Consider the following 11918-nt stretch of genomic DNA (forward strand, 5'->3'; position numbering starts at 1 on the left):
GTTGTTTGAATCTGAGCTCTTTTCATATCGATTATCTTTCAGTGTGAACAAAGCTTATTTAAAAGAAATGTGGATGCTGATGCAAACGCAATATCAGCTAGTCTCTATATCAGAAAAGATGAGCAGCTCTGTGGTCTTGCTTCTCTTTTTCTGCTCCCACATTTTGATGCAGTTTGCTAGTCACGAACTGCAATTGCAATTTACACGACAAAGCAGTTAAATATCTTTACAAAAGAAAAACTCAAGTAGAACTGATATTCAAGGATAATCTGACCCGTTTAGCTCTGCTGTGAATTGTGCTGTTAATTCTGGTCATAATTCCAGGAGATTTCCCTTGTTGGCTGTTAGTGATGATTACCTGATGTAATTAATGCAACACATTTGCACTTCTCCCACAGATGGCAACAACTCACTGCCTTTATGCATGTAGACACGATCCAGATGATCTGCTGAAGTTTAAACTGAACTTCAGAATAGGGAAGAAAGAGGATTTAAGTGACTTTAAATGGGGTGTGTTTTTTTTTTCCTGGTTTCTGGTGTTTATTTGGATGGTAGGGTCAGAATTTGTTGCACCGTACATGAATATTTAGGTTTGTGGTGCTGTAATGGTGTGGCAGATATTTTCTTGGCGCACTTTGGACCCCTTGGGACCAACTGAGCATCATTTAAAGGAACCTAATCCAAGGGAGGAACCATTGTTGTGTCTACACATAACTTTGGTACTAGCAGCCTGTTGCAAAAATGCATGATTTATTTCCATGTCTTTAGTTCAATCTGCAAAAAATGCCAAAGATAGCACAGTTTGACAGGCATAAAACAGTATTTGTGCATCAACAAGCTGATTCCCAAAGAGCTATTAACTGAAAACTTGGCATATCTCAGTGTGGTGTGCAGTCTGTCCAAGTGGAGGACAAAAAAGAACCACGAGGAATAAAATGAATCCTATCTACTGAAAACGTACAGTATCTAAAGTTCATTACCTTAATAAATAAGACAAAGACCTGACACAGGACTGAGCGATACATCTATCAGTGCGCCCCAGGGCAGCTGTGGCTACAATGTAGCTTGCCATCGCCAGTGTGTGTGAATGGGTGAATGACTGAATGTAGTGTGAAGCGCTTTGGGGTCCTTAGGGACTAGAAAAGCGCTATACAAATGCAGGCTATCTAGACCTTCAGTGGATCCATCTACTGTTCACTGAAAGCACTTCAGAAATAGCTTCAGTGGAAAGGTGGAGAAACGCCTGAGGTATGCCAAACATCACAAAAACTGGACTGAAAACCAGTGACAACAGGTGGAGGCTCTGCCTCTGGCTTCATTTCAGTCAAAGGTGTTGGAGATCTTGTGAAAATCTACAGAATTATGAACACAGAAAAGTGCCGTCAAATTCTGATCCACTGTGCAATACCATCTGGAAAACGTTTTATTGGCAATGGCTTCATTTTTTAGCACGACAATGATCCCAAACACATAGCAAATGCAGTACAAATATAACTGGATAGAAAAACAGTGAAGCATTCGTGGATTGGCCTCCCCAGAGCCCAGACCTCATCATTATTGAAGCAGTGTGGGATCATGTGGACAGAGAACAGAACAAAAGGCATCCAACATCCAAAGAAGAGCTTTGAAGAAGCCTGGAAAACTATTCCAGAAAACTATTTAAACAAAATACAGGAAAGCTGCCTAAGAGAGTTCACGCTTTGTTAAAGAATGAATGTGATCCTTCTAACAAGTTGTTCCCAATTCACACTATTTTCTCCTAGAAAAAATTGTAAATAAAATACTTTATAAAGACGCTGCACTGTCATGGACTGCGAAACCTTGGCGGTCCAAACAATGTAACTCAGTGTGACGTTTAATGTCAAACTGCTCGCAGCCAGATGGTCATACGATGCAACAGATGTGGAAAATCACGCTGTTCCTGGACAGGTCTGTGTGCGCACAAGGAGGCTCGCCAAGTCTAACTTATACTCGAGTCACCGTCGACACCGACAACTGACACCGATGAGGGATATCAGTGTGATCATTATCTGCACAGGAACAGCATAGATATAAAGGATTATGCTCTACAATATGACCAAGGTAAGAGTCTTTGAACTTGATGAAAAACACTAATATTCATTTAAAAGTTATGTGAAGCCACAAAAAGTGTCTGGATTCAGAAAACAGCTGACATGTTGCTTTCATTGCCATCTGCTTTTGTTCTTTCTGATGATAGAGTATCAGAGCAAACCTGTGGAAATCTTCCATCTTTCATGAGGGAGAAACACCTCCTGTATACCTGACAACAACACACACACACACACACACACTCAAACTCAAAGGTAAGCAAACCTCAGCAGGCACCTTGTAAAGCTGTTCAAACAACCCAAACCAATGAAACGCTATAAACGAGCAGGACGCCATGAAGGGACTGACAGAATGATTTACAGGCATTTACATATTCAGAGACTGTAAACTTCACAGCGGTCTTTTAAATTAATTGTGATTAGTTGCGAAAAGGTCAAAGGTCACCTGAGAGGTAATTCTGTAATCCTCCACATCAAAGGTCTCCATAGATCCTCAAAGCATTCATGGTGTAACTGTGAATCACTGCGTGAGGTGACGTGCAGTATTTCAGTAGGAATAGGGACGCGTCCCCCATTTGGCGTGCTTGATAACCCACCCGGTAGACATCACACCGTGAAACCTGACAGTCTCATGTAACCTGTTACACATGTTACACCAATCAGAAGTGATTTTTCTGGACTGTTGCATCAGTTGTTTACTGCCGATTTTCCGTCAGGCACCATTAGTTTGTTGCATCATTGCCAATCGCTGTGAATGGATGACGACTTGCCGCAACATCTGCTCCTCCCTTAATCTTTGTTTTAACCTGTTTTTCTTTCCCTTTAGCTGTTTATTTCAAACCGCTTCAACTACCTTTCACCCATTTGAGAAATTACTTGCGTTAGTTTTGTCAGTGTTAATTTTAAAGGTGGTGCACGCGGGCCCAAAAAGACATCGTGGCATCCAGAGGGAAAGCCTCAGCCTCCACGCCCTCATCTCCACGCTGTGATTGGATGATCCCCGAAGTGTTGGCTCATGTTCCTTCATATGTTTCTTAATCATTTAGAGGTAAACAGGAGACACATGAATGATTCGTGGAGATTTTGGGCACCAGCCGCTTCAGGAAGACATTAATCAGGTGAGCACCCGGTAACTCCTGATCGCTAGATTACAGTAGAAACAGTTTTGCTTAAGTGTCTGCATCCTGTGTTAGCTCATAAGTCTTGGTGGCCATGTTTTCTTCATTCGCTAGCGCTGCAACCTTTATGAGCACTTTTGTTCTACATGAAATGGAGCTCTGTTCAGCTTAGGCTGCACATTTACATGCCACAAATAGAAATGGTGTGGTGCATGGAAACATGCACAAACCCACACACACAATTCCAGCAGCTGTTTATTGAACGTTTGATAATATTATGCACAGTCTCGTCACAGCTCTGTGGGGGGGTGTAAAAACTTTGTATATGAGGTTGCGAGGCTATTGAGGGTGTCATACTTGAACAGTTAAAGGCAAAAGAGGCTGAAAGGTAAGACGATTTCTGTTCATAACAATATGAATAAAGGGTGAGAGGTGTATCATTACTGAATTAATCAGCTGTAACTCATTCTGTTTATGATATTTCTAACATTAGCCAGCTGTTATTAGTAAAAAAAAAAATTAAATAAGACTTCAGTTTTACTTGCAGCATCAGGATGTTCACTTGGGTATTGAAGAGGTTATTCTTCACGCGTTCATTTATCTCTGGCTCAAGTGTCAAAAATACAAAAATAGGTGCCGTGCTGCTGTAAATGCAAACGCATGTATTGTGACAGTATAACTCCCAATATAGCAACAAAATTAGCCACACATAACTTAAGCTTAAAGAGACACAGTAAAGTAAAATGTTAAAGCAGCAGTAGGATAGCAACAGCTCTATGTCAACTCGCCTCTACCAACCATCACCCTGAAACACTTCAATACTGTGTTCCTGCTTGACTCTTGATTCTAACGGGCCTTGCTGGCCTCTTATCTTACAGATCTTTGCACATCTTCTCAATACTTCCCTTTCTGATCTAGTTGAGAGGTCATGGAGGTTTTCTACATCAATTCGTCTCTGCTCTTCATCTCTCACAGACCGCTCAACTCCACTGCGGTTGAGAAGACAGTGTATGAGTCCTGCAGAAACATGCCTGCCGTACTTATCTGGTATCTGAGCCTGCAGTTCACTAACATGTTCCTAGGCATCCCAGCCAACGTCACGGTGCTGTGGCTCATCCACAAGAACAAACGCGACTCTTCCACCTCTGACATCTTCATCCTTCATCTGGCAGTTCTGGACGTCCTCTTCTGTCTCATCCCTCCCCTGGAGCTCGTAAACCTCGTCTTCCTCACCACGACTACCAGCACCTGGTACGTCCTGCGCTTCTTCTACGGCATCAAAGACTCCTCGCCCCTCTTCCTTTCTTGCATCTGCCTGGACCGCTACATGGCCGTGGTCCACCCCATCATCTTCACTAAGCTCAAAGACCGTCTGCACAGGGCAGTCCTGGCCATTGTGGTCTGGCTGATCATTCTGGTCTACGCAGCTGCCAAATGCGCAGGAAACATTGTTAACTTCGACAAGGTTTTCACGGTGATGATCCTCGGAGCGTTCGCCTTCATGGTGTACTGCAACGTAGCGATCCTCTGGGTGCTGAGGCAGTCGCGGCCTGGCGGAGATGCCATGCATCCCGTGAAGAAGAAAGCCTTCAAGATGGTCCTCATTATCCTGGCCATCATAGTGTTCAACTACTTCCCACCTGTCGCACTCTTCCCGTTCAAAGAGTACTTTTCCCCCGATGTGTTTCGCTGCTATATTCACTACATCGCCTTCGGCTTGATGGACTTCAGCAGCACCATTCAGCCTGTGCTGTATCTGTCCAAGGAGGGGCTGCCATGGAGCATCACCTGCAGCCAGAGGAGCAACACTTAAATCCAGCGGGGCTACATGTATGTTGGATGTATTCGAACAAATGTACTGCTCCTGCTTGATTGCATGTTGAAAATTATGATTAATGAAACATTTACCAATGAGGTAAATAGATCTAAGCGCCCTACAAGACCCCAGAATTTTGAAGTTCTTGGTTTAATTAACAAGAAAGGTCAGACCTACAGATAGCTCTGAAATAATACATCTTTAAGGGCTGTGGGAAGTTATAAAAATCATTGTTATTTTACTAGATTTCATAGGATAATTAATAAAGGAATGAGTATCTTAGAGGTTAGTTAGTGACACCCTCAAACAGCAGTTACAGTGGGTGCTGTCAGTAGGTGTGCTGTGACACTTTATGTGATTTCACTCTGCCACTGTAACATTTTCTTTAATTCAATTTTTTAAAAGAAAACCATGCACACCTATTTCTTTATATATCTGATTAAATAAACATGCATGCCCTTTTCGTCCTCGCGTGTAGCCATGTCCTCAGTTTGAGTCGCAAACTACAAGGAATCTAATGCACATGAGCGCAGACAACAGAGACTAATTGCATTTAAGGCAACGAGGAACACCAGCGATAAAATATCATGTTTGGAAATCAGGCAAAAACAATGGTGGACAGATATGAGTACACGTTGGTGAGATGATGTCGCCGCTTCCTTTTGGCAATATTTTACATATTCAAACCTCAGATACCTGCAGTCTGACCGCGATGAGGCAACAGGTCATAAATCCCTTTCATAAAGATGATAAATTTTCACATGCAGCCTCCCTTAAAATTCACGGTGCCATGATCTTCCCTTTAAATTCACACAAATACTTGATACTGGTAGCAGCAGTGGAACATTTGATGGTGTTGTGGAAAATCTAACAATAACCTGCAACACACCCAGTGAGCTTGATTTGAAGTGGGTTTAGTAAACGCACTGCAATGTGGAGAGAGCATCCCAGTGAAACACTAGGTCCATCTGAATTGTGGCCACCGCCCTAACATCTTATATACAGAGACACAGACAAAGAACATTCCACAAACTCTTACATGTTGGCCCTCTCACGGGGGGGGGCTATACCTCCTCCCTCACAGAGCCAATTATGACCTTGTTTTCTGCTTGATCCCTGATAAGCAGAAGGAGTCCCACTATCTGTTTAACGTCTCCCATTACAATGGAGTGCTCTTACTATAGTAAAGTGAGAAAGTGATATTACTGTAACTAATGTGATATGATTAAATATGTGATTAATACACGAGAAAAGAAATCTGCCACCACAATGGCTGAAAGGACTTGAACCTAGAAGACAGGGAATGTGTAACCATTTTGCACAGAAGCTATTATCTAATTATTCAAGGCTCTTTATTTTATGATTTTAAAATAAACTTTTTTTTTAAAATTATCAGTAAAACCTACACTCAGTAACTCTTAGGCGGGTTTTTTTTCTAAATGTATTAAAATCCAAAAATGAAGCTCCAATTTTCTCACATTTGTTTAGTAGAAATCACTCTAGCTGCGCTTACAGCCCAGTCTTTATGTTTCTGCAAGCATTGCACACCTGGATTCTAGCACTGTTACATACCTATCAATGCATGAGACACTTCAGTGAAAGTAAAATCAGTTCACCTTACCACAATCTGAATACCACACTGTGGTGTGTTTTATTTTCATCGTGCACTGAATGCGTTTGAATGTTTCTGTGTTTTTTGTGCTTTTTTTTTAAACGTATAAAAGCTCAATAAAACATGAAAATCTGTTTTCGTTAATGCATCTCTTTAATTTAGACACAGATCACACAAACAGGCTTTAAGTAGCACACAGGCGGACAAATCTGTTCATATAAACTGATATACAACAAGCAGGTCCCACAACAATCATGAAGATGGGCTTTTACCCAGCCGTAATGTAACTGTTAGCAAGCCTAAGCTAATCCTCTAAGATCAGCATGACTTACAAAACAGTTACAATATTTATAGAAACATTCTTTTAGTGACGTTATTACACAGATACATTCCTCTCAGGTCAAAGGATCATGTGCTAACTCTATAGTTAAAGCTATATACAGCATTAAATTAATCTAATTTGACCACGCTGCTTATTATTAAGTGAATGTGCCTGTGAGTGACATAATTATAGTGTTATTCTGGTTAAATTAAAAATTTTAGACAGAGCCACTGTTGAAGTTAATCTTGTAGCAACGACTTAGTGTCTTAAACAAAGTCAATAATTTGTCTTTCAAAGTAAAGCATTTTTAAAAACAAGTCACCATAATGGTAACATAGAGGTACATTAAAAAAAACAGTGTGTTATGACAGACAGGGCTACAAAGGAAACAGATTTTCTTCCATTGACAATACATTAATACAGCACAGACTGGACAACAGTGTATTGCACTGAACACACACACACACACACACACACACACACACACACACACACACACACACACACACACACACACACACACACACACACACACACACACACACACCAGTATCAGTAGTTGCACAAATTAATGTTAACTTCAGTTCCACTTACAGGCTTTTCAGAGCTTTTAACCACAGCTCACAGTACTGCAGTACTGTGAAGAAACCTTCAGTCTGTTGTTTTCATGCCAGAATTAAATGATAGATTTTTTTTCTGCAGATGAGGCTTTAGAGGTTCATACAATGAAGCAGGATTTGGGCTTATCAAGGTAACTTCAGGATTAACCCTGTGTTTTAGCATTAACGGGGTTCATGCTGAAACACGTGGTTAACGGGGGTATATCACTGGGGGTTTATCACTACGGTAACTCCAGAGGGAATAATCTTTCAGATCAAACTCCACTGACCAATCAACTCTCTGGAAAACTGGATCAACAATCCTGGAAGATCCCTCAGTGCAACGACACTAAGAATGTTTGTAGTTTTTAAAGACCATCTAAAATCTTTATATTTATGTGACAAGCACCAGTAAGAAATACTATAAGATTATTATATGCACATTTTTTCCTTTATTACAACCATATTATGACAATGTAACAATATTATTGTTTTATAAGCATTCATATATGGTCAACATATATGATCCTAGAGAGGGCGGTGTGTTCAAATCTGCAGGCCGGATAGTTTGGCTTTTATTTTCTATTACATTTTAAGTTTTTTAATTATGATAAGCCAAGTGATGGAGTCGTGACCAGCGCCCTTGCAACCCTGAACTGGATTTTGTTTTTTCAATAGATGGAGAATTTATGAGACACTAGCAGTACAGCATTTACATTAGGAGTTTGTGCTTAGTGGCTCTAGACGACTTTGGCACCTGAAGTCACAACTGGCTCTGTTGCTTATGTAAATGCAAGTTTTTTTTCTGCTTTCTGATCAAGTTAGAAATCCGCCACTTACTCAGCGTCTTGTCTCACATCCTTTCACTGGAATTCCCCCTAAGCTGAGATATAAAAGGTGACAGCTCATGCATCTCATTTACATGTAGTACACTCAAACTCCGTCTGCAGAAGTAGGCAGCTAGATGTGCTTAAAAAGCCCTAAAAAAGCTTGTAAGTGTACCATTATCGCATTGACTACAGTCACATACAGCACTCATTGTCAGTTTTTAAATGACTCACCTCCTACAGTTTTAATTTCTAAGAGTGTCTGAAAGCATCTCTGAGGCTGCGGGTCGTTCCGAGTTCCTTTCAGCCCGACACGTGTCTCCTTCACTCTGAGCCTCCTGCTCTTTTGTTACGTGCATCTTCAGGTGCTTCTTCAGGGAGGACTGGTCAGTGTAGGTCTTCCCGCACTGACTACAGAGGAAGATCTTCTCCTTGGTGTGGACTAGCTCATGTCTCTTCAGGTGACCGGACCTGCTAAAGTTCTTGCTACAGTATGAGCAGCTGTACTCCTTCTCGCCCGTGTGAGTCCTCTGGTGCAATTTAAGGCTGCTGGCCACTGTAAACTTCTTGCCGCACTCGTTGCAGCTGTACGGTCTTTCCCCCGTGTGCATCCGCATGTGGATGGTGAGGTGGCCCGCCTGGCTGAAGGTCTTCTTGCACAGCTCGCAGCTGTACGGCCTCTCTCCAGTGTGGATCCTGTAATGTGTTTTCAGGTCACCCAGGCCATTGAACCTCTTACCACACTGGGCGCAGCAATACGGCTTCTCACCGGTGTGGATCCGCTCATGGATGCGCAGGTTTCCCGCGTTGCTGAATGTTTTGCCACACTCCTGGCAGCCGTATGGCCTCTCCCCGGTGTGGGTCCGCAGGTGGACTTTCAGCTGGTTGTGTTCGTTGAAGCGTTTCCCGCAATGCGAACAACAATATGGCTTCTCTCCGGTGTGGCTGCGTTTGTGTATCCGGAGCTGGCTGGGGTGAGCGTAGGTTTTACTGCACAGATTGCAGCTGTAGGGTCTTTCTCCCGTGTGAGTGCGCTTGTGGGCTTTGAGGAGGTCGGCCCGGCTGAAGCATTTTCCGCAGTAGCTGCAGCTGTGAGCCTTCTCGCCGCTGTGGGTCTTGATGTGAATGTTGAGCGAGGTCGCTCGACTAAACGTTTTGGGACAGGTGGGACAACGCAAAAAGTTGTCACAAACTTCTAAAAACTCCTCTACAGGAACAGCAGGTAAATCGTCTCCTTTAGGGGTCACTGCTTCTGGCTCAGACACATGCCTCGTCCCCACCGCTGAATCCCCCTCTGCTTCTGGGTAATTTTTTGACGCATACTTCAGTTCATGCTGGTGGAAACTGTCCCCATTCTGCTCCTCTTCCTCAGTCTTTATGAACTGACCGTCCTGCATGTATTGATCTGAAACAATGGTGACTTTAACATCGCCTTCATCACCACCGTACTCATGCCTGGGCCCCGGGGATGGCTGCTGATGTGCGTATTCATCACGACTGTCACACCTGACCTCTGTGCTCTCATTTTTTATTGGCTTCATTGTCATATTCAGAAGCACTGACGCCTGAGAGAGATCAATAGCCTGGCTTTCCTCCATATCTGACTTTATGGATATCCCAGTTTCCATACCTGTTGAGTTCACACACAGATGCTGTACTGTGTGGTTAGTCTGCAGAAAAAGGGTTGAAGGTGGCAACTCCCCCCTCATCTTTTCTTTGCTCTTCCTCTTGACGCTCTTCTTGTCACTGCTGCATATGGACACCTTGAACATACCATTGGGATGACTCCCCCATTCTGCAGCTGAGAAGTTTTCAGTGGCCTCTTCTTCATGTAGATCTGTGAATTTCAAGCAAAATAATGAGCAAAGCAGCAGCTTTTAACACAGCTAAATGTATGAATAGTATACATTAGTAAGTAGAACTGACCTAACCCCACTGACTGCATGTCTCTGGACTGTGGGAGAACATCAAACTGCACACTGAAAAGCCCCGGCCAGATGGTCGATTTGAACTCAGGACCTTGCTGTGAGGCAACAGTACTTTCTTGCTATGTTTGCACATGTTTCAATAAATCCCTGCATCTACTTTCAATTTTTTCTGGCAAAAAATATAAATAAATGATAGGTTGCTCAAGACGTTTACATTGTACTGTATTTTTTGCTGGTTCTATACTAATTAGCATCCATACTATACACAGTATTACTACTACATATTACAGTAGACATAATTGTCCTTTACAGCGTTGGCTATAAATGCATTGTGCGGTGAATTTGCGCATCAAAAATCTATTTTATGCACAAATATATAAATCCAACTGCTTAAACTATTGTTTGTTTGTTTGTTTATTTTATAATTATGGTCATTTTATTTGGGGGAAGGCCTAAACCTCTTAGCACAAAATCTGCTTTTTACCTCATAAACATTTTGGCACTGAAACTAATTGCTGTGTTCTTTACTGATAAATAATTGGACAGTTTTGCCAATTATTCAGTCATTCTTTTGGCAACAAACAGTTGAAATAAGTTAAGTTTAATATTCATAATTGATAGAGGATTCAGTTTTCTTCTCATATTTTATTTTCTTCTTCCGGCTGCTCCCTGTAGGTGTCACCACAGTTGAACATCTGCTTCCTCTCTGTCCCTAGCATTCTCCTCTGTCACACCAACCCTCTGCCATGTCCTCCTTCACTACATCTACGATTCTCCTTTGAGGTCTTCCTCTTTTCCTCCTGCCTGGTAGCCCCAGCTCTTCATCATCCTTTGTCCAGTATATCCACTATCCCTCATCAAACCATCTCAACCTCACTTGTCTAACTTTGTCTCCAAACTAAACCTGAGCTTCCAGTCAAAGAAGTAAAGTAATCAGCTGAAGTTGTAGCTGTAAAACATGCACAGCTCCATTATTTGCATGTAAATGTTCATGGGTATAGTGTCACGTGGTTCCCTTGTACATAAGTCTATCTGATGATGGTCCAGGGCATGCTTTAACTAACATGTCATGAGCGACAGCAGGTCACCATACCTCCAGGTGCAGACTCTGTGCTTGTCTGTGCAAAAAGCAGCCGCTTCAGGCCCTCGTTTTCAGACTCGATCCTTTGTATTGTGCCCTGGTACTCGGACAGTGTCCGGTCGACTGAGTCCAGGATGTCGCTCACCGTGGCTTTAAAAATCTCATTCAGTGAAGACTCTAGGAACGTTTTTAGATCCACGGTCTTGGCCATTGTAGCCTGAGCGGACACAGCTGCACACACTTCACCAGATGTGTGTTTGCGCAAGGTTGAAAGTCTCTGGGTAAAAGTGGGTGTGTGCGACCCTGCTGCCGTGTGCGGAACAAACAAAGCAGAGACAGCGAGGAGAGGACGATTCTGCTTGTAAGACGACTCCCAGGTTTGTAGCGCCCCTGCTGGTGTGGAGGGCAATTGACTGTTTGTGTTTGTACAATAGTGTTAAAGTTTCTTTAACAGCAACAAACGTACTTGTAGGAGCAGTAATAATCCGCATTACCCCAGCGGCAAGGATGTTCACCTAAAATGTTAGGTAATACTAATATTTTGAT

The 11918-nt window shown here is 42.5% G+C and overlaps 2 protein-coding genes across 6 annotated transcripts; one reads left to right on the forward strand and one right to left on the reverse strand.

Moving 5' to 3' along the window:
- Positions 1 to 970: 970 nt before the first annotated feature.
- hcar2 (hydroxycarboxylic acid receptor 2) lies at positions 971 to 7283 on the forward strand. Of its 4 annotated transcripts, XM_080869074.1 has the most exons (3): positions 971 to 2082; positions 2219 to 2324; positions 3116 to 7283. In XM_080869074.1, exon 3 carries the CDS (start codon positions 4116 to 4118, stop codon positions 4998 to 5000), a length of 885 nt encoding a protein of 294 aa, XP_080725200.1. In that variant the 5' UTR covers positions 971 to 2082; positions 2219 to 2324; positions 3116 to 4115; the 3' UTR covers positions 5001 to 7283. The 4 variants fall into 4 exon arrangements, with proteins under 4 accessions (XP_080725200.1, XP_080725197.1, XP_080725199.1 ...); XM_080869071.1 differs by having other exon boundaries at positions 971 to 3187; positions 4066 to 7283; XM_080869073.1 differs by having other exon boundaries at positions 971 to 2324.
- A 126-nt stretch (positions 7284 to 7409) lies between these two features.
- On the reverse strand, positions 7410 to 11696 carry LOC308388374 (uncharacterized protein). Of its 2 annotated transcripts, none has more exons than XM_080869047.1 (2): positions 11385 to 11696; positions 7410 to 10200 (listed from the first exon to the last, which is right to left on the reverse strand). In XM_080869047.1, exons 1-2 carry the CDS (start codon positions 11581 to 11583, stop codon positions 8609 to 8611), a joined length of 1791 nt encoding a protein of 596 aa, XP_080725173.1. In that variant the 5' UTR covers positions 11584 to 11696; the 3' UTR covers positions 7410 to 8608. The 2 variants fall into 2 exon arrangements, with proteins under 2 accessions (XP_080725173.1, XP_080725174.1); XM_080869048.1 differs by lacking the exon at positions 11385 to 11696 and adding an exon at positions 10290 to 11370.
- Positions 11697 to 11918: the final 222 nt, after the last annotated feature.

Source organism: Rhamphochromis sp. 'chilingali', assembly GCF_963969265.1.
Source record: "Rhamphochromis sp. 'chilingali' genome assembly, chromosome: 2".
Taxonomy (NCBI): domain Eukaryota; kingdom Metazoa; phylum Chordata; class Actinopteri; order Cichliformes; family Cichlidae; genus Rhamphochromis; species Rhamphochromis sp. 'chilingali'.

Coding starts and splice junctions, on each gene's coding strand:
- LOC308388374 (XM_080869047.1), bottom strand. CDS start 11,583: ATGGCCAAGACCGTGGATCTAAAAACGTTCCTAGAGTCTTCACTGAAT. Junction 10,201..11,384: donor CACAGAGTCTGCACCTGGAG/GTATGGTGACCT, acceptor TGAAATTCACAG/ATCTACATGAAGAAGAGGCC.
- hcar2 (XM_080869071.1), top strand. CDS start 4,116: ATGGAGGTTTTCTACATCAATTCGTCTCTGCTCTTCATCTCTCACAGA.